The following is a 22,560-nucleotide window of genomic DNA, read 5'->3' on the forward strand; positions in this document are numbered from 1 at the left end:
ACGAACCTCTTGGTTCGTTTCGGTCATGTTTTCTTCCAACATAGTGCTTTTATAAATAGTGTTGGCATGCAGCGGGTTCTGTTTTCTTTTTCCGAATCGGCATAGGTTTGCTTTGGGTTTGGGAAACTAATGTCTTCTTGGTGACCGGCGGTCTGGCTAGAGGTCCGGTGTCCGACTTTGCTTTTTGGTGGTTATCTCTGAGTGCGCCTTGCGCAATAGAATCGATGGAACTGCATCAGGGATACAAGTACTTTTACGAACACAGTATTATGTCTTATTCTGCACGCTTGAGTTTGGTGATGTCCCTGGATGTGTGTGTGCGCGCTAAACGGCGCTGAAGTGACGATGATTTATGCTTGCTTCCAAGCGCCGAGGATTTTGGGGGCCGGTGCTTGTCGTGCTTGCGCCTTCAAGCCTGCAGCGGCGATCGTCATTAGGGGTCAAACGGCGGCCAACCAATTGTAGACATACGCCGACGCCGCCCGAGACCGGGGTTCGTCGGTGCCTTAGGCATGCCGGCAGCCTTATCGATACAGCGAATCTTTCGTTAAGTCGCGGCGGGTGACGGCATCGCGCTGCAGCAACTCGCGTCTCGCACCACGCACGTCGAACACCACCCTCGCTGCCTCCCAGACCGACTTGCGCAATTGACCAGCAATGCCTCGCGACCCTCTCATCGGCCTAGTCGGCAAACCGTCGTCGGGCAAGTCCACGACGCTGAACAGGTGCGCCCCGCTTCCACCGCCCCCAAAAAATGTGCCAGCATGAGGAAGGGACCAGCCGCTGAAGCTTGCTTCCGCTGCGATAGTTTGACAGACGCCACCTCCAAAGTCGGTCAGTAGCGTTGTTGTCCCCTTCCCGCTCCTCCCGCACAATGCCGTCTGCTAACAGCTTCTCAGGAAATTTCCCGTAAGTCACCCCACCGGACCCCCGACAGACCATGCGGCCATACCCCGACCGCACCACGAACTACGAAACCCTCTCCCTCCAGCCAGCTTCACGAGCTCATTCCGATATGAATAAAGTTTCACGACCATCGACCCGCAGCGCGCAATCGGCTATCTGCAGATCGAGTGCGCGTGCGCGCGCCTCGGCGTGTCGGACAAGTGCAAGCCCAACTACGGCGCCTGCGTCGACGGGCGCCGCAGCGTGCCCATCGAGCTGCTGGATGTCGCCGGCTTGGTGCCCGGCGCGCACATGGGCAAGGGGCTGGGGAACCGGTTCTTGGACGATCTGAGACATGCGGACGCGCTGGTACACGTGGTGGACGTGAGCGGGACGACGGATGCGGAGGGTAAGTCGTGAGGATTGGTTCCATATCTTTTTTGTCTCGGGAACGCTCGGACCGAAAGACGGAGGGCTAGGGAAGGGTTGAGACATGGGTCGCTGATGCGTTGGGTAGGCAAGGCGACGAGAGGATATGACCCTTCGAAAGATATCGAGTGGCTGCGATTCGAAATCGTGCGGTGGATTCAGGGTAACCTCATGGAGAAATGGTACGCACAACGGGCTGGCGAAGTGCTGGGTGGATGACAGCTGACCGCGGTTGTAGGGGCTCGATAAAACGACGGCACGTTGCCGTAAGTGAGTTTCCATGTCCACCTTTCCGCGAGGAGACGCCCGCGATTTCTAATTGTCGGTATAGAGGCGACGGCTGTCGAGACCCTGCAGAACCAATTCTCTGGTTACGGTAGTACCTCTTCCGTAGTCCAAAGGTGTCTGGACAGGCTACAGATCAAGGAACCTCTGCAGGACTGGTCGAATGAGACAATTGAGCAGGTCGTCCATGCCTTCACGGACGAGAAATTCCCAACCGTGATAGCGCTGAACAAAATCGATCACCCTGATGCAGATAAGGTAAGGACGATCCTGGTCTACCGGTGGTAGGGATCAAGTGGTACTGATCTTTTCTTTATTTAGAACATCGCCAAGATAGCAAAACAGCAAGATCCGAAGACGATTGTCCTGTGCTCCGCCATCAGCGAAGTTTTCCTCCGCCGTCTAGCGAAGCAAGGTTACATCAGATACACCGAAGGCAGCGAATTTGTCGACACGAGAGAGGACCTTATCGCGGATGGCGACCCGGAAGGCGGCGATCTGAAAGAAATGGATGAGAAACTGACGCAGTATGCCTGCTACTATTCCTCAATTGTGACTGTTAGCTCACAATAAATCAGGCGAATCGAGAACTTGAAGGACATGGTGCTTTACCGATTCGGCAGCACGGGTGTCGTTCAGGTGCTGAGTCGTGCGGCGGAGCTGCTTGGCCTGGTGCCCGTCTTCCCCGTTCGCAACATCCACAGCTTCGCGTCTGGCTCCCAGGATAAAGCGGTGTTCAGAGACTGCGTCTTGGTCAAGAAGTATGGGTTCTCCTTTCATGTCACTTGGTTAAGGCTTATTCCGGACTACGTTTGCTGACATAATACAGGAACTCCACTGTCGGCGACGTGTATCGCAAGGTCATGGGCGATGCACCCCTGGCGTACGCCGAAACTACAGGTGGCATAAAGGTCGCGGAAGACGACCCAGTCGCTGTCGGGAAAAACGATGTGAGTAGCCTGTGTATTGTGGTTCAAGATCCTGAACTGACTGCTTGTGTAGGTGTTGTCATTCAAGGTAGGAAGATGATTCGGCACCATTGTCCCGGGTCGGCCATTGTCAAAGATTTCGGTAGCTGCTTTCTATTCCCAATACATATAGAGCTAGTACACCCCTTCTAGGTGAGAACGAGCATAGATATATCTACAGAATCACGCGAGAAATCTACCGCATTTTATACTCATTATAGCACTGCTTTCTTAATGACCTTATCTATACAAACGACTCCAACTCTAGTACGTATCTTACTAGTCCGCCGACTAGACCGTTATGACTACATGAAGTATAAACGGGAATTCTGGTAAATTATACAATGCTACCATGGCAAGTAGAGGTTTCTGGAGGCGTGAAAGTAAAGCCGTTTGTATTTACATCATACTGTCAGTAGCAATCGGTTATTGCTGTCTGTTTATGTCGTCTACTAAAGTCTCGCTTGTTAACCTGTTTGAGGAAATCGCTGAATGACGAGGGACCTCTTGGGGATCTCAAAGCTATCAGAGACCATGCCTTGTGCCTTGACCAACGCCCGCGCAATATTGGATTATCCCGGATGAAGAAGACAAAAACGGAAACGTAAACCCCCGTTGCCCGTTACTTCACCCGATGCTGCCCATCTCCCTGACCGACAACGGGGAAGAAGAACAATCCACACACACACCCCTCCCTTCTCTCATCATTTCACACTCCTAACCAACTCCCTCAGATCCCCGCCCTCAACCCAGACCTCACCCTGGCCCATCGGGCCGCCCTCGCCGCCACCGCCACCGCCGGCCGCGACGCCCCAACCCTCGCCAAGCTCACCAACAACGCGGGCGGGGCGGCCGCCGACGATGGAATTCGACGGGATGACCATGTTGGCGGGGACGACGGAGCGGGGCAGGATCTTGACGTTGTCGCGGACGATGCAGAAGGGCTCGAGCACGCAGCCGGGGCCGACGTGGACGTGGCTGCTGACGCTGGCGGCCGAGACGTGCGAGCCCGCGCCGACGAAGACGTTGTCGCCGATCTTCATCGGGTAGTACGACAGCTGCCCGCGCGACACGCGCGCCGGCGGCTTGATGACGCAGCCCGGCCCGATGACGGTGCAGCGCCCGATGCTGATGGCGTTGGCGGAGCTGGATGGTGCTGAGCTGGCTTTCGTTGTTGACGTTTCGGCGTCAGCGCCGCCGCCGCTGGTTGTCGTGTGCGAGCTTTTGAGCCGGTGGAGGTCGCCGCGGAGGTGCACGTCGGCCATGATGACGGTTTTGCCGCCGAGGGTGATGTTGGCGGTGCCTGAGATGTGGGCCTTGCGCGAGACTTTGTTGCCGGAGTCCTGGGTGGGCGGGTTCAGTGTGATTGCCGGTAGAGATGGACTATGGGGAGGAATTGGGCAGCAGGGTTGGAGCGCTTGGGGAGTTCGCGCGCCAGTAGAATAAACAGAAACAGAAATGGACTAAGGTCTAGCTATGCGGAACGGAGATCGATGAAGTTGTAAGAAAAATGAAAGGAAAAGCAGTCTCTAGGGTTGCAGTGTGGTTTGCGATTGAGCTTCTACTCACCGTCTCGATGTACTCGCCCTTGGGCGCTTTACGCGCTGCGGCCGGACGCGACATGATGTTGAGTTGTATCGGTCACGACGGTGCTATCTGTGCATGGCACGATCGAGCGCTTTCTTGCCTCGAAGGACAAAGATTTGGGTCGAGTCAGGGAATTAACATTGGAGGCAGGTGCTGTGTTGTCGTGGCCGGTGAAACGGTGAGACAGGATTTCTTGGCAAGCGAGCCGGTATCACCAAGCACGTGACGTCACATGGGTCAACATTTGGATGCAGCAATCGATTGGTATATCAAGTACAAACACAGCGCGCCCTTCTTCACCTACGTCGCGGTTGAAACATTTTACGCTCTGATCCCATGCAACACCGGTGTGTCAGTGTTGAAGCTGACATGCATCCTCCCGCGCCCGGTCTACACCTTCTTGTCTGTCCGACCTACCTTAATTCTTTCTCTCTCATCCACGGTTTATCCTTCTCTACTTCACCTCTTCATGGCTGGCCGGGCCACACCTCATCAGCAATTTGCCTGACCAGCTTCAACTTCTTCGCCATGCCCTCGTGATCGATCAGGTTGCCGCTCGCGTGGCTGGCGAAGCCGCACTGGGGGCTGACGCCGATGCGGTTCAGCGCCTCCTCCTTGCTCTGGCCGGCGCCCTTGGCCATGACGTCTGCGGCCTCGTAGATGCGGCGCTTCATCTCCTCCTTGTCCTCCATCTCCGGGAACTTGGACGTCACAACGCCGAGGATAACGTTCTTGTTGGCCGGCAGCTCCGCCAGCGGCGCGAAGCCGCCCGCGCGTGGAGTGTCGTACTCGAGGTAGTAGGTCTGCATGTTCAGGTCGCGGAAGAGCTTGGTCGCGATGCGGTCGTAGGCGCCCTCGGCGAAGTGGCGCGAGCCGATGAAGTTGCCTGCGGACGCACGTCAAGAGCATGGGTCAGCACAATGCACTACGCAAGTATGATGTTTGGAAGCGGGGTTTGGGTGTGCAAGTGTGGGGTCGACGGGGGCGCATATGCGGGGCTGTGCGTGTTGGTCTGGGCCTGGGGGCAAGCAAGGGCGTGAGGGGCAAGGTGACGCGCAGCTGGGTCGTGTTTACCTCTGCACAGGTGGATGCCGACGTGCATGTCGGCCGGCGCTTTGGAAATGCAGTCGTTGTACAGCTTGATGTAAACGTCAAGCAGCTCGTCCGCCGAGTACTTGTTCCGCCCATCCTCCTTCCATCCCTGAAGCATCTTCTCCGAGCAGAAGTCTGTGGAATCGCAGAGGTATCAGTGGTCGAGTCTTTTGCGAAACGTAGGCGGACAGCCACTCACAAGCCAGGTTCGGGTCGTCATACTGCACGTTGCGCAGGCCCGCCTTGTACAAAATGTCCAGCTCGGTCTGGTACGCCTTCGCAATGTCGGCGAAGTACTCCTCGTCGCTGCTGTACACATCTGCCGGGTAGGCCTGGCCCTCCCTGTAGCGCAGGTGGTACCAGTTCGGGGCCGCGAGCGTGAGCTTAATCTCACCCCACCGCTCCTTGGGCAGCAGCGTCTTGAGGTACTCGACCTGGTCGACATAGGTGCTCTGGCCGGTGTGCCTGATCTTGCCCGTGCAGATGACCGTCTCGCCGGGGACGTGGTTGGTCTCGAGGAAGGCGGCCATGTCGGGCACGTAGGTACGGAACATGTCGAGCGACGGCTGCTGCACCTCCTTCATGCCGTCCAGACCGGGGAAGAAGGAGCCCCAGAACATGTGCCGACTATAGCGGGAGTTAGCGATCCGCCATTGGTGCTCTTTGCTTGCTCGGAAATTCTACCGGTACTCGCCATCGCTCAGAGCACGGTAGCCCCATTCCTGCTGCTTGGCCACGATGTCCTTGATGGCAGCATCTTCCAGAGGCTTCAGGTCCGCAGCCTGAGCTTTGCCTTCCTGAACCTCGGCCTTCTTGTCGAGGAGATCCTTGGGGCGCAGGAGCGAGCCGAGGTGTTCAGCGCGGAACGGCGGGTTGCGGTGCAGTGTCGTAGACATGGTTTTTCTGGTGCAACGGGTAAGCGATTGCAAGTAGTACCACGAACATGAGCAACAACCTTGGTATTTTCAAGCCACGGAGACGGGACAAGATGAGGGGTAAGCAAAGGCGCGACAGCAGTTAATAAGAAGCTCAGCAGAGGAGGGGGCTGCTTGGACCCTGCCCTTCCTTAGCTCCTGCGGAGGAAGAGCCAGTTCGCCGTCATAATTGGATCCTCCTCCGAACGGCAGTGGACCATAAAAGCGGGATGTCCTCGGCGAGAGTTGGATTTGGGAATGGGGCGTAGCAGTGCGGGTACGTCAGCCGCTCGGATCGGATTCGATGCAGCTTTTGCCGGAAAAGGGCAGTGCGCGCCTGCCCGCACGTGGCCGCCATCGTCTTTCGTTGTTCGAGCGGAAGGATGGTGACGGCGTGAGCAGGGATGATGGACGACGGTCAATCATCCGCAAGGGCGAATGCTCTGGCCGGCAACCCCACATCTGCACGTCTTAGCCGCCTAAATCCGACGGATTGGATCGTGCTTTTCCGTTCCCCACGACCATTTTTTCTCCGCCACTTGCTCGCTGACAAGCCGGCTGCTCTCAATGGTCCATCCGTGCGTTGCTGTGGAGCTCTGCTCGTTGCTTGCGTGCGTGTCGCAGCGCTTTCTTACTCAGCCGAGGTTCGGATTAAACCTTATGATGTCCTGCGCTTCCGCTCGGGGATAATAATCGATAGGCGTTATGGCGCAGACAGAAGCGCCGCCCGGCCGACCTTTCAACTAGCTTTAGTCCCGGAGCTTTGTGGATAGGGAATCAGCTGACCATACCACGGGCAACTTTGCCATGTCTGCGCAACCAGAAACCCGAAATTCAATCCTCACCCCATGCAGATGGTCTCTGACCGAAAAGCCGCACGGTGCTATATTCATGTCAACAACACTATTAGCAGTTGGTCTTCTAACCTCTGTTGCACAGTTATGCTGCCCAACAGTCCTCTGTCTTAGCGCGAATGTAGTATCAATGCCATGTGCGATCACTCTTGACCACCAAATCCAGGGTTCCGTATGAGGCCGACCCAAAACAAAACAACGCCACCATGGCACAAAGGAAGTGCATCAAGGAACATCGTGTGATGCCCTTCCCGCCTGAGCATCTTTGATTTTCTTGTTCACAACACTTTACGTGTCGCCTTGACTGGGTTTCCCTTCAACTTTGTCTACCCCTTCGGCACAATCAAGCCTAGGTGGCGTGCTCGCAGCATGAAACCTTCTAGGGTCATAGGATGCTAGACCAATGTGTCCAGACGGCAACATGGACATGTCTTCTACTCCAGATCGGGATTGGGCTGGAGCTCGGAGAAGACCATGCCCATATCCCCCGGGAGGAGATTCTGGTTCATTGCTCATCTCAAAGACATAGGGACTTGGCCCACGGTACCTGAATGCGGCCATGGGGTCGTAATATCCTTCGTGTGGGGATGTGGGCGCAGGATCTTCACGTTCTTGTGCGGACTAAGCTCAAGTATAAACATTAGCACACGAAAGACAGAAACCAACAAAGCGGCTGAATAGAGGTCTGTCTGTTGTTGCGAATCAGACCTCCTTGAGCCTCTTTGTTGGCCTCAGCAGCGAGTCGTCAGGTAATCCGCTTCTCTTCGTGCCTGACAAGCTTCCGGTCCGAATGTCATTATCGTCTGCCTTGACAGCACGCCGCGGGTAGTCAATGCTCGAACCGGCGAAGCAATTGTCGCTTGGTGTCTGGCCGTCGGGCAGGCCAACCTTGAAGTAAGGATGCTTGAGCGCCTTCTCGGCTGTGAGACGCTTCTGCGGGTCGTACTCCAAAAGGCCTTGAAGCAGGGAGAATCCTTCCGGACCAGGAGAATTTCCAGGCCCATCCGGATAGTTGTTCGACTTCGTGCAGGAGTCATACCACCCCCGCAGCCCCATGGGTCGGTTGACGCGTGGATTTCCGGCTGCGAGAGTGGGAAGCTGAGTATACTCTGGCATGGCACGGAGCAGCGGCCAGTCCTCGGCTCTAGGCATGCCCAAGATCTCGACAATCTTCTGCATCTGATTGCGTTGGAAAGGCGGCTGTTTCTTATTGTCGAGCTTGGCTTCTTCACCCTTGAAAATCGGTCGCAAGGCAAGAAGCTCGGCAAAGATGCAGCCCACAGCCCACAAGTCCACAGCGGGCGTGTAATGGCGACTGCCCAGGAGGAGCTCAGGTGCACGGTACCAGATGGTGACGACTACCTTGTCGCCGCTGTAAAGAGATCCTAGTGGCTTATAGAAAAGCCTGGCGAGGCCCAGGTCACCGATTTTGACGGCTCCCTTGCCGGTGACCATGATGTTGGCAGGCTTCAGATCGCGGTGCATGACCCAGTTCTGGTGGAGGTAATGGAGGCCTTTGAGTAGTTGCCACAGAATGGATTGGATGGTCTTGGCAGGGATGGGCTGGCGCGGGTTCTGGGTGTGATGATGGACTATCTGCAGCAGGTCATGCTCGGCATACTCGAACACAATGAAAATGCACTTGTCCTCGAGGATGATCTCGACGGTGTGCACAACGTTGGGGTGGGACAGCTCGGTGCACAGGGCCATCTCGCGGATGGCGGACTGGGAAATGCCCGTGTACTGGATCTCTCCCTCCTTGTCGGGCTTGAACCTGGCGGGGGTCAGCGGGCTTGTCGGCTGGCTTGACGGGCAGGACGTACTTCTTGATGGCGAACAGGCCGGGCTGGCCGGTGCGGCTCTGGGCCTTGAAGACGCGGCCATAGGTGCCACTGCTGATGAAGCCGAGGATTTTGTAGCGCTCCTGGACGCGTTTCTTGCTCGTGTAGCCGCCGTGGAGCATGGTGGCGGCGTCCTGGGACGAGCCTGGGGGAAGTTAGGACAGATATGCAAGAGGCCGACGACTGCGGTGCGACGGGCGGCGAGTCGGGGCGCGCGGGCGGGAGTCAGGCTTCTTCAACAGGAAGGGAAGATCTGCTGGAGGGAGGGCGCGGTAAGCTGATCGCACCGACCGTTATACGCTGCCTGCGGGCCGGTGCTGGCGGACACGGACAGGGCTGCGGCGGACGAGGGCTGGGAACGCGGGTCTGGGGACAGCGGCGCCATGCTGGGCGGCTCGATGCTTCCAAGAGGCCCCGGCGGCGGGTCTGCGGGAGTCAGGGCGGTGGCGGCGGCGGGCGACTTCGTTTGCAGCTGCAGCTGGGGATGCGTGGAGCCTTCGCGTCACTCGCCGCGCACTTGCCCCCGCTGGCCGCAGCCAACGCAGCCGCGCCTTCCACCGGCAACCGCCCTCAACCACGCCTGCCTGGCCCAGTCCCGTCGCCTTCCTGCCCCCTAGCTGCCCCAACCACCGCAAAGCCCAACACTGTCTGCTCCGCTCCAGCTGCAGCTGCCCCCAGGCGTGCCTGTCCGACCGCGCCGCCGCCGGTACGTCGCCTCCTTTTGCTTTTCCGCCCTGCTTTCCGCTCTGGCCACGGGCCACTCCACCCCGAGCGCCCTCCGTCCGACGCTGCACGACAAGCCGGCAGCAGCACCACCACCATGTTTCAAGTGACCGATTCTCCCGTGGCGGCTGCGTGCTGCTGCACCCGTGCTGCCTCGCTTTGGTCATCTCCCTGACTCTAGACTCCCATCTGACTCTATCAGTATCTCGACTCGTGTTGACAGGAGCGCTCCGATTCTACCATCGCCATGGATTGGGCCAAGGATCTGACCGGCTACTTTCTCTTCATTCTCTCCATTGCCACGCTGGGTCCTTTGCTCTTTGGTTTCCATCTGGCCGAGCTCAACGCCCCCGAGGACGTCATCAGATGCAAGAAGGCCGTCGATGCCTCCGCTGTCTCCAGGCTGCCCCAATGTATGCCCATGGATCCTGCCCAATGGGGGCTCGTCAGCTCCATCTTCACCCTTGGCGGCCTCCTCGGCGCCCTGTCCTCCGGCCCTGTAGCCTCCAAGTATGGACGCTTGAGATGCATGCAGCTCACCACCGTCTTCTTTGTGATTGGCCCTGTGTTTGAAGCCTTTTCCCTTAACACCGGCGTCCTCGCACTCGGTCGCTTCATTTCAGGCATAGGTGCTGGCGCAGCCGTTGTTGTAGTGCCCATCTACATCTCGGAGATTGCGCCGCCCGCCGAGCGGGGTTTCTTTGGTGCTTTCACCCAAATCACATGCAACTGTGGCATTCTTCTGACCCAGCTCCTTGGCTATTTCCTGAGCCATGATTCCATGTGGAGAGTTATTCTCGCGGTCGGTGGCATCGTCGGCATTGTTCAGGCTGCCGGCCTGGTTATTGGCATTGAGAGTCCGAAATGGCTGGCGGACCAGGGCCATCCATCCGCAGCCAAAAAGAATCTCCGCAGGCTTCGGGGATCTGACGCCAACATCACTGAGGAGATTAGCGGATGGGGCGTCGACAACGTTGATCAGATGAGTGGTATAGCATCTTCATCCCCTGTATCACCGAATTCCTGCTGACACGCTCGGAAGACGAGGAGGAAACCTTGCTTCATAGTGAGGATCGTGCCTCTCTTCATAGCGGCGCGTCCAGGGACAAGACTTCTAGGGAGAGCCTCAGCATGTTCCAAGTCCTTAAGCACCCAGACACGAAGAAAGCTACCTTTGCAATCATGGTCGTCATGGTTGCACAGCAGTTCTCAGGTAGGTCTCTCAGCATACCCGCTGTACGCACTTGGCGAGCATGGCATTGACAATTCACTAGGCATCAACACCATCATAATGTACGGCGTCTCTCTCCTCTCTACCCTCCTTTCCGCCAACAGCGCCCTCCTCAACCTGTTCGTCTCGGCTGTCAACATTGTCGTCACCACCGGTTGTGCCCCGCTCATCGAGCGCCTCGGCCGCAAGACTTGCCTCATTAGCTCCATCGCCGGTATGGGCACCTCTGCACTGCTCCTCGGCATCTCCATCATTCGCGTTATCCCCATTCTGTCTATCATCGCCGTCGTCGCCTTCGTTTCCTCTTTCGCTCTTGGCCTCGGCCCTGTCCCTTTCATCCTCGCATCCGAGCTTGTGGGCCCCAACGCCGTTGGTGCCACCCAAAGCTGGGCGCTTGCTGCAAACTGGATTGCAACGTTCGTCGTAGCACAGTTTTTCCCTATTCTCAACGCTAAGATGGGCGGATACGTATTCTTCATCTTCACGGCGCTGGCTGTTGGGTTTGGGGCGTTTGTTGCCTTGGTGGTGCCTGAGACAAAAGGGAAGAAGGATGCGGATGAAGTATGGGGAAGGCATCCCGCTAGGCGAGAGGATTGATTAATGTGCAATCGTAAGTGACGGCTATGTTGTTCTTGATATATTCTTCGGATCTGCACGTGCCATTGCTTTTGTCACTTCTATCATCCTAGCTTAGATGTGCTCTTGAAAATAAATCGCCAAAATTTCCTTCGAGGATCCATCAAACTACACCCATGGCCTGTTGTAGACGCCGTGTGAATGCTTCACCTCAGGTTCCGTATCACAACCCAAGACGGTCATGGGCGTCTGGAGAGGTCCGTCGTTCGCATTCATGATAGCTGCGTACTGAGGGAAAGGCTATTCGTCCCTTGAAAGACTCCTGCCTGTGTCACAAGTGCTCGGGCATTTCGAGAATGAACTCTGTTGGCCTGCCGAAGCTCAAACCCCTCCGGAAGAATCACACCGAGGAAGTACAGGAATCTCACCCAGCCTATGAGAAGCTCAGGAGCAAACGGCCAACAAACGTACCAGTCAATCCCTATAGCAACGGCAAACCACAGAGTTATGGCCAAAGTGATAAGGATAATAAGCAAAAGTATGAGAATTTATTGTCTTCTGGACCACGGCGGGACACAAAGAGAGTTGTTCTCGGGTAGATGGCCCTGGCCCTCGTCGTGACAACTTTCAATACTCATTGTTTAGTCAGCTTGCGAAGGCACTGCAGGGTGTTGATCGTATGTCAAAAACATCGCTGGTGTTGGATACCGAGCCTTGGTTCCTGGAAGCACGTTAGTTTCGGAATGCAACCATGCAGCCACAAATGACTTGGCCAGTATATGCTTGGACTCCGTTGATGACAGGAAGCATCAAGAAGCAAAGGGGAGTCAGCTGCCCAAATCCCCACTTATCCTCAGATTGAACGCATCGGCGTACCAAGCCGACGATAAGGAGAGCGCGGAGATTTCGCATGGTATTGTTCTGATCGAAGTATCGTGGTAGAACGGTGATTGTGGCAAGGTGTGTCGTTGACGAGAACCAGGCTTGAATGGACGCCATGTAGTAATCGTAGACTGAAATGGAGCAGCGCTTGGGATAAAGGGCCACGAGGAGGGTGATACCTGTGATCAATTGCTGGTCGCTCATAGCCAGGATGAATCGTTCGACGCTATTTGACCAAACTTCCTGGATCTCGCGGCGTCTTTCAAGATTTCGATGTCCGGAAATCATACCGAGAGCCCTACTTGGAGCCGTCACACGCATGGAGAGCCACTTCTGAACGACGAAGTGTACCTCAAGCCCCGGAAACAGCCACTCTGGATACTTGAGGTGAGCAAATCGTCAACAAGGTCCATCCGGTTGCTTGGTATAGGGAGGCAGTTGCAAAGGTATGCCATGATCACTGTTCCAATTGTCAAAATGGCGGTGGCCATGTGTGACCAGAACACCTTGAGACCGATAAATCAGCTAGCGGCATGGACGGATAGCAAAGAGGTCACTCACGCCGACTCCAGATATGTCTGGATTGAGCGGGTGAGGGGATCTGCATTGCTGTGTGACACCGAAATACGTGTATGTAGCAGTTTTGTCGGAATCCATGACTTCGGCAACTGCATGCACAAACAGGGTCCGCTGTAAGTGAAACGACAACGTTTGATGAGGCGCCGTATGACAATGGTGATAGTATGGAAGAGTAATTGTCCCTAAGCGGTGATCAAACGGCCTTAATCCCTGTATCGGCATCTCCCGCGACAACATTTGGCTGCAAAAGCTTTATGCATAGAGCCGCAAGAGAGCAGCGTGATCGACGAATCATAATGATATGGCTTCTGATACGTGCCTACGAATTGACGCCAAGGGACGCTTGGATCCAGGAGAACGGCACAAGGCTCTAGAAAAAGAAAGTCAGTCAAGGCCAATAGCAACGCTAGTCACGTTGCTCTAACAGGATTTGCGGTTCCTCCCGCGCGGAACCCCGCAAGCACACACACGTAAGCCGATGTGACTTGCTAGTTTCTCAGCCGCAGATCGCAACGTCACTAAGGCATTGGCTACGTCTCAGTTTATTTTGGATGGTTGCATTTACCGATCATGCCGAGCAGCAAATACGATCACGCAACAAGCCGGGTCATTTCACATGCAAATACGACCATCGAAGCTCAGTCAGCAATGAACCATGAGAATGAACATCACAATTGCGAGCACAGACATTCATCTCAGAAATCCTTGACCATTTCCCTCTATGTGCCAGAGAAACCCATTGACCACCTCTAAATAAGACTTATATGTAGACAATAGAGACAAGAAGATTGGAAGTTCGCTGAAAATGCAAGATGATAGCAAAGAAACGCTAGGGTATCTTACTCTCACACGCTCGCTCCAAAAGCGAGAGGCCAAGACTTGCTGGCTGTGTGTGCGCAACTCACGCGACGAAGGCGGAGCAAACAATCAATCAAAAAGAGAACAAAAGAAAAGGACTCAAGGTACTCCTCGGTCCATAGCAAAGGCATTAGTCAGTGGGTTGGAGTAGAAGAGAAAGAGAGAAGTGAAGTAGGAAACTCGTGTATCCCAGCCGACGCTGTGATGCAACTCCTTGAACGCCGTTTTGTTGATGTTGATGTTGTTGTTGTTAGTGGCCATATTCCATTATCCCATGAGTTTGTCTATGTTGTTTTTGTCATTGCTTTGCCCGTCTTCCGGGCCTCAGATCATCTTCCCAACGCTGATCTTCCGCACAGGAAGCGGACTTCTCGTGGCGATGCCGACGCCTGTGAACACTTCCTCGCCATCCCGCGGCGGTGGGCTCTCGGGCTCCTCGAGCGGCGTCTGGTACTCCTCCATGCTGGCTTTGGCATCGTCAGAGGTGACCTCCGTCTCGTCGTCCGGCGGGTACCCGTACTCGTACACGCTGCTGCTCCGATCCGCAACAACGGGTCCTCCGTAGCGCAGGAAACTTTGACGCTGAGAGCCGGGGCTACTGCCGTCGCCGCCAAGAATAGCGGTGTTGTTGGCGGAGCCGCTGTGACGCTTGCTGGCACGGCCGCTGTCGGGAAGGTCGAGCTCCTCGGACTCGAAACTAAAACGGCTCTTGCGCTGCTTGGACGCTTCCTCTTCGTAGTTGAGCTGGGAAATGCGAGGGTGTATGGCGGCAAGCTGCTCGGTTGACGAGGTGGTTGTCGTGCCGAGAAGGATGCTGACGTCGGGTGAGGGTGTTGGGTAGGCGTTTTGGGTTCCCGGGTAGGCATTGTAGTTGTATATGTTGGATGTCACGTGTGCTTTCTCCGAGTTGGAGCAGTAGTTACTCCCGCTGTTTTGTTGCACGCCGTTGCTGTTGTACGCGTCTGGGTGGCTCCGTGGATACTGCCGTTCAACACGTAGACGCAACTCACCCATCTCACGGCGCAGATCATCAACCTGCGTCTCGAGGTCTTTACGCGCAGCACGCTCGTGATAGAGGAGAGAGTAGAGAGCTGTCATCTGGTCTGGGGCGTACGAGTGCTGCTCGGTGTAGGAATGCGAAGATGGCGGAGGAAGACCTGCGGTGGCGACCACTGTCGGGGTGCTGCTCATGGTGGTCATGCTCGGAGAGCTCATGAGGTTGGGAAGAGACGTCTTGGGGGATGGGAAGCGTTGATGAGGGAGGCTCTGAGAGTATTGTGTTGGTGAGTAGAACATCTGACCGGACTGGACCGATGAGCTAGCTTGTTGCGGAGTAAAGTGCGAATCATGAGGCGAGGAAGTCAGTGAGACTGGAGATGGCACTTGTTGCTGGGAGTCGGTGAAAGGAATGGACGGGCGTTTGGGGTATCGCGGCGAGTCTTCCGACGATGTGCTCAAGTTCCTGGAGTGCCCTCGCCCGAGAGGCGCATTCTCCAGGATGATCGTCTGTCGGTTCTGGCGACCATGCAAGCGCCGCAACGATTCATCGAAGTACCGCATGTTGCTCTCCAGGCGCTCCATGCGCTCGTCCAGCGGAACAAGCGGCGGGTCGGCTGACGCCTCAAACTGTTTGAGCGCTGGGGAATCGTTGAGTGCAGGAGAATCGTGGACAGAGCGCCAAGGACCAAAATCAAAGGCCTGGATATCATGCTCACCCAAAGAGGCTTTGCGCGGTGGGCTGGCACGCATCACGGTGTCACGGCTGCTGGCCCGCGACACGCCCTCGCCTGGAGTCTCAAACACCTCATCTTGCATGATCACATCCTCTTCCTCTTCCGTGGTGGGCACGTGGGACGTCTGCGGTCGGCTCCCGGGGGTTCTGATTTGCCGTAGGCTGCTCACAATACTATTGCGATTGGACGGGTCTTGTTCATGCAGCCTTCTCAGATCCTCTAACGCGCCAGCGCTTCGCGACCTGCGATTGGATCTTCGTCGTGGCCCTTGCGAGCTGAAGCTTTGGCGATGTTCGGGGCCGGAAACAGCAATGCCGATCTCGTCCTTAATACTGCGCTGATCCTCATGCCTGCTGGCAGACTCGCTCCAGACGGCGGAAAGCGTCGAGGCATCGGTGGAATTGAACACCATGCTGGGCAGCGTGGCTCTTCGGCGGTGGATCGGGCGCAGCTGGTTGAATGCGATGTACCCGAGCGCGCTGCTCTCTTCCTGAGGAGCGTTGACGTTCATGGGGAAGGGAAGTTGGTTCGGCGTCCCGCGGCCGATGTTCTCGGTAAATGAAGGTAATTCGTCTGAAGCTGAGGTTCCCACGCGCGGCTCTGTGGTGAAGGTCCGCGGGGGCGACACGCGCCTGACCTGTGGTTCCTGCAGACGGTCAGCACTACGTGGGGAGGCAACGGCACGAGTCGAGGATTTACACTGTGGTGATAGGCGTGCCTCGGCGGAGAGGCGGTGCGGCTTCTCTCGCGCTCCAGGCGCCTCTTGCTGCCGAAGATGCGCTTGAAAGCAGCGCTCAAGGAGCCGCGCTTCTGACGCTTGCTTGGGCGCCCGATGGTGGTAGGAGTCACAGTCGAGGCGCCGCTGACGGATATGCTGGATTGCATGATCGTCTCTTGGATCTCGGTCGAGGTGCGTTTGTGGCTGGGGAACACGCTATGGACGCCCACGCGGTGGCCAATGTCCAGACTGGCCTTGCGCAGCAGACGGCGGCGAGTGGACGAGTGGGTGCTGCGCAGGTCCAGCGCGTGTGAGTCGGTGAAGCGCTTGGGCGACAAGGGCTTGTCCTGGTCCTCTTCGACGGCGTCGGCAGGCGGCAGATCAGCAGGCGGCGGGCCGGTGATTCGCAGGTTCCCGCGGCGGATGGCTTCGTGCTTCCAGGTGGAGCGGTCGGTGGACGGCGGCTGGTCCTGCATGGCGGGCGGGGGCAGGCCTCTTTAGCAGCTGGCGGGTGGCGGCAGGGCGCAATCTCGTCATGCAGTTGTTGCGTGCAGCTGGGTCGGGGCAGTACGCATGCTCGCGGTGACACTCGAGGCGGCGGTGGGATATGAAGGGTCGGCTGGCGAGCAGGAGAATCGAATCAAACGGCAAACGAGCGGCGGGCCAGCACGCTGCACTGACACGAGGGCAGAGAGGGGCGCGAGAGCAGTGCCTGGATGGCGCAAGAGTCTTATGTATCATCCATGATTGCTGGCGGAGCAGGGGCAGGCCCTGACACGGTCGTACGCTGCCGGCCCGCTCCACGCGTGGAGATGGGAGGCTCCGAGCCACTGCCATGGCGCCGCGGTGTCGATTCAGGCAAGAGGGGCAGCACCGTTTCAGGGCGGGAGAGAGGCCGGATTGTGCATAGAGTATGCAGAACATCCACTGTGCCGGCGCGCGGGCAGGGGCCGCGCTGTTTCTGGACGTCTGGCAGATCGCCAACGGCAGTGAGTAGTGACGCCTAGCCCGCCAGCCGCCAGGCACCCCGACCCGACGCAGTGCCTGCGCCAGTGCCTGCGCCAATGCCGGCCTGCCCTGCACCTCCGCGCGCCGCCAAAGGCTGCCAGCGCGCCACGTCAAAAGGCGCCTGCCGTTCCAGAGCTGCTGCCGCGTCGGTATCGGCTTGCGCAAGCACCAATACCAGCCCGCCGTCCTGAAATTAGCAGCGGGGGGGCTGCAGCCACCGCACACTTGCGGCCGGTGCGCCGCCCAACACGGTCGCCGGCCCACCGTGCTCTCTTCCCCGCTCGGCCCTCGCGCTCATCCGTACAGCTCCGCGGCATCCGGATATCGCAGGTCCGCATGCTCCTGCAGAAAGTCCATCCAGCGCTTGAGGAATTTGCTGCCCCTGCGCCCGTCAGCCTCTCGTCCGCGCCCACGCAAGGAGCCAGGAGCCCGCTTACCGTGCCACCGTCTCCGAGTCTCCGATCACGCAGAGGTGCCGCTTCGGGCGAGTCATGGCCACTGCAAAGCGTCAGTCAGCGCTCGGCACCGTGCAACTGTTTCAGCTTGCCACGATCGTCATCTTCTGGAACGCGACGCGAGCCTTACCATTGAGCCGCCTCTTCTCGCCCAGGAACCCGACCTCGTGCTCCGCGTTGCTGCGCACCAGGCTGACTATCACCGCCTCCTTCTCGCGGCCCTGGAAGCCGTCCACGCTGCCCAGCTCGATGCCCGGGTACCGCTCCTTGAGCAGTTGAGACAGCGCTGCCAGCTGCGCATTGTACGGTGTCACGACCGCAATGTCCTCCGGTCTCACGCCCGCCTCGACGAGCTGCCCGACGTGCAACCGGACCAGCGCCGCCTCCATCTCGTTGCTCTTGCTGTCGCCCAATAGCGACGACTTCTTGCCCGAGTCCTCATCCTCCGTCCTCTCCGGAAAGTCGCCACCCTGCGTGTCCCAGAACACCACGGGCTCCGTGGTGTCCTCGGTCTCCTGGACCTCGTAGTCCAGCTCTGCCAGGAGGCGCGCTTTGACTGAGTCCGCGGCAATAAGCTTGGACTCGTACAGCTCTTGCGACGGGAAGGCCATGATCTTCTCGTGCATCCGATACTGTGTTGTGAGCATGCGCTTTATCGATGGCCCATGCAGCGCCAGCAGTCGGTCAAAGAGGGTCTGCTCCAACGTGAACCCTTTGGCCGACTGTTGCGCCTTCTTCTCGCTTGGTTTGGCCTCCTTTTGCGCTTTGCTATTCAACGACTTGATCGTCGGGGGTAACTGCAAGTGATCACCGGCCAGAACTACCTTCTTTGCTGACAGCAAGGGAACCCAGCACTGCGCCTCCAGTGCTTGACTAGCTTCATCGATGATCACCACGTCGAACTGCTGGCCCTTGAGGTGGAAGCCCCCCGCGCCGTGCAATGTTGCGAGGACCACTTTGCTGCCCCTGACCAGCTGGTCCACACAGCCGCGTTCGCGCTCACGGTAGTCTTTCCGCAATTCCCTCATCTCGCCATAGATGGCTTTGCGCTCGCGTCCGTTGCGGGTCTTCTTTATACTCGCCTGCTTCGCGTCCATCTCCTTTCTAATGTCCTGCACAATGGCGGCAGCATCCGATGTCCGCGTGAGAACGTCCAACGAATGGTTCACCACCGACGGCAGCAGCCGGGCGGGATGCCCGAGCCGAATGATGGGGACTTTGTGAGGAGCAAGTCTCTCCACAATATTATCGACGGAAATATTAGACGGACCGCATACAAGGAGGCGCAGGTCCTGTTTAAGGAGCTGGAGGATCAGCTCGATCAATGTATGAGTTTTGCCGGTGCCTGGCGGGCCATGAATCAGTGCGACCTCCCTAGAAGCCATTGCGAATCGGATCGCGTCCTTTTGCGACTCATTGAGGCTCGGGTCGATCCATTGGAGCTTGTCGAGGCCAGCTTCCGAGTATTCCTTCGGCAGAGGCGAGAGGGACGACAGGCCGAAGAGGGCGCGGATGAAGGGCGTGTATTCCGAGTCCGTGAACTTCTGCAGCCGGGCCATGGTCTGTGTCATCCTTCCCACTGTCAGAATAGAAGCCGCTCATATCACGGCAGCACGGAGTATAAGACACACCTCTTGTACGTGACATCATTGGCAAGCTTGACTCTAATGTACAATCAGCACAAATGACTGCCCATAGCGTTTGTACTGCGTGGGACACGCACAGCCAGAGCTTCCCCTGCGGCACGTCGACGTCCTCCTTATCCAGCGCCACAGCCACCGTGGCAGCGCTCACTCTCAGCACCACGCCGTCGACGCCGCTCTTCTTCAGGTCGCTCTTCTCCTTCTTCTTCGCGCTCCCGGCGGGCTGCTCCTGCACGCCCACGATGTCGCCGGTGCGGATCCCGTGTTCCGGCAGCTCGGCGCCGGCGCCCTTGACCGCAGGGTCCAGCTCGAGCTCGACCACCGTCTTGCCGCCCAGACCCGTGCGCTGTGAGGAGATATGCAGGTTGAGGATCGCAAGCCCCGCACGCTGGAGCGTTTGGGGCGGGTGCGCCGAGAGGAGCAACGACGTCTCGGCCAGCTCGGCCTGCAGCTCCGCGTCGAGCAGGGACAGCTGGGCGGCTGCGAAAGTGGGAATGTCGGTTGGCGGCGGCATACTGTTCTGCTGTCTGGCAGCCGGAGGCGTGTGCGTGCTGACTCTGCGGAAGGCTTCTCGAAGGACCGTTGACCGGTGGTGCAGGGTGGACGCGGGGTCGGTGGGATGGGCAAACGCACAGCCGGGAGGCCCGCAGATGCGCGCGCGCGGTCACCTGCTTGCGCGATGACAGCGGCGCGCTCATTGCGTATGCCAAGCAGCGGGCCCCTTCCGTGCCGTGCCCCTGGACCTTACTAGCCGCCGGGGGGGCCGAGCTGGCGGTAACCGACCTGTCAAGTGCGCGCAGTTGCCAACCACCCACGCGACGCGCGCACATCCCACCCACGAAGTCCGCCACCGACCTCGCGCCCGCTATACTCCCCATTGCAAGCCGCGAGACTGGAAGATGCGCACCTCCCGCATCGCCCGCGAGACTACCGCCGTCATGCGCGCATTGTCGTCGCCGTCCGCGCGGAAATTTCCAGCTCGACCCGACGTCGCTCAAACGCGGAGGGTTTCAGACTCCCCCGAGCAGCGGGAACAGGACCAGACCCAACAACGCGCTGCTAAGAGCAGCAGCCCACCGCCGATCAGGGCGGCGGCGAACCACGACGATGGCGCCGCCGACGACCACGAACGCGGCGCTTCCTCATCCGAACTGTCCTCCGCGCCCTCCGACGATGACGGCGTCGGCGATTCTACAGACCCATTTCGGGGCCATCGACAAGCGTCGGCAATACCCACGACGACGGCGTCATTCTCTTCCTCGACGCGCAAGCGCAAGCGGAGCGGCACAGCAGCAGCCGCACCTGAAACCAAGCTGCTGTCCTTCACCGCGAGTGCCGCCGAGTCGTCGTATGCGCCGACCTTACTCGACCGCGCCGGCGATGCGCGGGGCGGAACAACCGTCAACACCAGCACAAAGGCAAAAAAGGCGCGCCGCGCTCCTGCGAAGAAGGCGGTTGCCGCTGACGGATCCGTCAAGGTCGAGCCGCCTCCCAATTGGGAAGAGATGTACAGTCTAACCGCCGACATGCGCTCCCGGGTGGTGGCCCCAGTCGATACCATGGGCTGCGAGAGCCTGGCGGACACGAAGGACTCGCCCGTGGACCAGCGGCTGCAGACGCTGGTCGCGTTGATGCTGTCGTCGCAGACCAAAGACACGGTCACATCTGTCGCCATGAAGAACTTGCAGGACAATTTGCCTGGCGGATTCAACCTGCGCGCGCTGCTGGGAGTGGAGCCGGCACGGTTAAATTCTCTGATCGAAAAGGTCGGCTTCCACAACAACAAGACCAAGTACATCAAGCAGACTGCCGAAATCCTGCGCGATAAGTTTGACGGCGATATTCCGGATACGATTGAGGGGCTGGTGTCCTTGCCCGGCGTTGGCCCCAAGATGGCTTATCTGTGCATGAGTGCGGCTTGGGGCCGCGACGAGGGCATTGGCGTCGATGTTCACGTCCATCGGATCACCAACTTGTGGGGGTGGCATAAGACGCGTAACCCTGAGGAAACCAGAGCGGCGCTCGAGGCATGGCTGCCGAGAGACAAGTGGCATGCGATCAATCATCTCCTCGTCGGCTTTGGTCAGACTATCTGCCTCCCTGTAGGCAGGAAGTGCGGGGAGTGCACGCTTGCCGAAAAAGGCCTGTGTCCCGGCGCGATTGTCGCGAAGAAGCAGACAACGGTGAAGAGGGACAGGACCACTGTCAAAGCCGAAGTAGGCGGGGGGACGGTGGAGCAAGAAGTGGTCAATGAGGTGAAGGTGGAACATAACGTCAAAGCCGAAGACATGCCTGAGGCCAGTGTTATGGATATCGAAGACATTGGCAAGCCCAGAAGAACAAGATCATCCAGAAGGCGATGAAGCAAGCGGATGGGAGCGCAGGGGGAGTTGGAGCCTCGTCCGGATAGCCTGTACAAGCCATGCATACCCAAATAGCCGGGTGATTGCTTCAACTCCCCACGCCCGGTGGCCTCCTTAGCCTACGCCCATGTATGTTGGCGAACGCCGACGATCGAGCGAAGCGTACCGACTCGAAGCGGTAACAAAGAACATGGTTGCTCTGGAACGCGGGAGAGACGCATGCACACCGCTAGAGCATGGGTGCTACTGATTCATTTATTTGAGTGATGAACAAGCTGAACAGCAAGGCAGGTGTGCATGAGTCGTGGATGCATCCGTCCGAGAATAGTAGGGCATCACGAATACGGCAAACTAGCGTTTCGACTCAGTATGCCTGCACCGCAACATTTAAAGCCGCTCAAGGATCCACAACTTCCGCCATGGTAAGTGCCGTATCACTGTCTGCTTCAGATTTTGCTGTTGTGCGCTCAATTCGTCCACGATCCACCCCATCCCACACGTACACTTATAGGCTCGGCGCCTATATCCATGGAAGCTGCATCGCCACGTGTTGCCCGCCTGGAGTAGTATTCTGCTTTGTGGAGGGCAGTGCACGGCGGCGCATCCCAGCTTTGCGAATCGTATGTGCGGGTGTGGCGCCCGCGTTTCACCAGTCAACCACACGCCCGGGATGCGATTATCAATCTAATATTACCCCGTACACGCACTACAGCTGTCATCTGTCTCGTAAGGCTCTACATGACTCTTTGGCTTTGTCTTGCTTCAGGAACTTTCTCGGGTAAGGCTCTGGTATTCGCGTCTGTCTCGAACTTGCACGGCACAACCGCTCTTCCCCTACCTTTCATCGATTACCTCTTGCTTTTCGGGGGGCGTCCGGTTGGCTTTTCGGAGTTCGTTCGTTGCTCCTCTCGGCAAGAGCAAGGCTGCGGGGAGAGT

General features: G+C 57.8%; 9 protein-coding genes across 9 annotated transcripts; 4 read left to right on the forward strand and 5 right to left on the reverse strand.

Annotated features, from left to right (window-relative positions):
- Nucleotides 1-874: 874 nt before the first annotated feature.
- Nucleotides 875-1,305, forward strand: SLS55_010131 (uncharacterized protein; the record flags this gene model as incomplete). Its single annotated transcript, XM_066781520.1, has 2 exons — nucleotides 875-879; nucleotides 1,026-1,305. 2 exons carry the CDS (start codon nucleotides 875-877, stop codon nucleotides 1,303-1,305), a joined length of 285 nt encoding a protein of 94 aa, XP_066628522.1.
- Nucleotides 1,306-3,271: 1,966 nt separating this feature from the next.
- On the reverse strand, nucleotides 3,272-4,190 carry SLS55_010132 (uncharacterized protein; the record flags this gene model as incomplete). The annotated part of the gene is made up of 2 exons (XM_066781521.1): nucleotides 3,272-3,894; nucleotides 4,184-4,190. The coding sequence occupies 2 exons, from the start codon at nucleotides 4,188-4,190 to the stop codon at nucleotides 3,272-3,274; spliced, it is 630 nt and encodes a 209-aa protein (XP_066628523.1).
- Nucleotides 4,191-4,621: 431 nt separating this feature from the next.
- On the reverse strand, nucleotides 4,622-6,142 carry SLS55_010133 (uncharacterized protein; the record flags this gene model as incomplete). The annotated part of the gene is made up of 4 exons (XM_066781522.1): nucleotides 4,622-5,040; nucleotides 5,229-5,381; nucleotides 5,446-5,873; nucleotides 5,931-6,142. The coding sequence occupies 4 exons, from the start codon at nucleotides 6,140-6,142 to the stop codon at nucleotides 4,622-4,624; spliced, it is 1,212 nt and encodes a 403-aa protein (XP_066628524.1).
- A 1,574-nt stretch (nucleotides 6,143-7,716) lies between these two features.
- SSN3 (cyclin-dependent protein kinase) lies at nucleotides 7,717-8,898 on the reverse strand (the record flags this gene model as incomplete). The annotated part of the gene is made up of 2 exons (XM_066781523.1): nucleotides 7,717-8,788; nucleotides 8,891-8,898. 2 exons carry the CDS (start codon nucleotides 8,896-8,898, stop codon nucleotides 7,717-7,719), a joined length of 1,080 nt encoding a protein of 359 aa, XP_066628525.1.
- A 777-nt stretch (nucleotides 8,899-9,675) lies between these two features.
- Nucleotides 9,676-10,608, forward strand: RIB1_1 (GTP cyclohydrolase II; the record flags this gene model as incomplete). Its single annotated transcript, XM_066781524.1, has 2 exons — nucleotides 9,676-9,684; nucleotides 9,802-10,608. The coding sequence occupies 2 exons, from the start codon at nucleotides 9,676-9,678 to the stop codon at nucleotides 10,606-10,608; spliced, it is 816 nt and encodes a 271-aa protein (XP_066628526.1).
- Nucleotides 10,609-10,760: 152 nt separating this feature from the next.
- Nucleotides 10,761-11,406, forward strand: HGT20 (Bifunctional purine biosynthesis protein PurH; the record flags this gene model as incomplete). Its single annotated transcript, XM_066781525.1, is given in 3 exon segments — nucleotides 10,761-10,766; nucleotides 10,785-10,791; nucleotides 10,805-11,406. 3 exon segments carry the CDS (start codon nucleotides 10,761-10,763, stop codon nucleotides 11,404-11,406), a joined length of 615 nt encoding a protein of 204 aa, XP_066628527.1.
- A 2,622-nt stretch (nucleotides 11,407-14,028) lies between these two features.
- On the reverse strand, nucleotides 14,029-15,948 carry SLS55_010137 (uncharacterized protein; the record flags this gene model as incomplete). Its single annotated transcript, XM_066781526.1, is given in 2 exon segments — nucleotides 14,029-15,927; nucleotides 15,943-15,948. 2 exon segments carry the CDS (start codon nucleotides 15,946-15,948, stop codon nucleotides 14,029-14,031), a joined length of 1,905 nt encoding a protein of 634 aa, XP_066628528.1.
- Nucleotides 15,949-17,701: 1,753 nt separating this feature from the next.
- SLS55_010138 (uncharacterized protein) lies at nucleotides 17,702-19,265 on the reverse strand (the record flags this gene model as incomplete). The annotated part of the gene is made up of 2 exons (XM_066781527.1): nucleotides 17,702-19,197; nucleotides 19,259-19,265. The coding sequence occupies 2 exons, from the start codon at nucleotides 19,263-19,265 to the stop codon at nucleotides 17,702-17,704; spliced, it is 1,503 nt and encodes a 500-aa protein (XP_066628529.1).
- Nucleotides 19,266-20,160: 895 nt separating this feature from the next.
- NTH1_2 (alpha,alpha-trehalase nth1) lies at nucleotides 20,161-21,624 on the forward strand (the record flags this gene model as incomplete). Its single annotated transcript, XM_066781528.1, has 1 exon — nucleotides 20,161-21,624. One exon carries the CDS (start codon nucleotides 20,161-20,163, stop codon nucleotides 21,622-21,624), a length of 1,464 nt encoding a protein of 487 aa, XP_066628530.1.
- Nucleotides 21,625-22,560: the final 936 nt, after the last annotated feature.

Source organism: Diplodia seriata, assembly GCF_021436955.1.
Source record: "Diplodia seriata strain FDS-637 chromosome Unknown scaffold_11, whole genome shotgun sequence".
Classification (NCBI taxonomy): Eukaryota; Fungi; Ascomycota; class Dothideomycetes; order Botryosphaeriales; family Botryosphaeriaceae; genus Diplodia; species Diplodia seriata.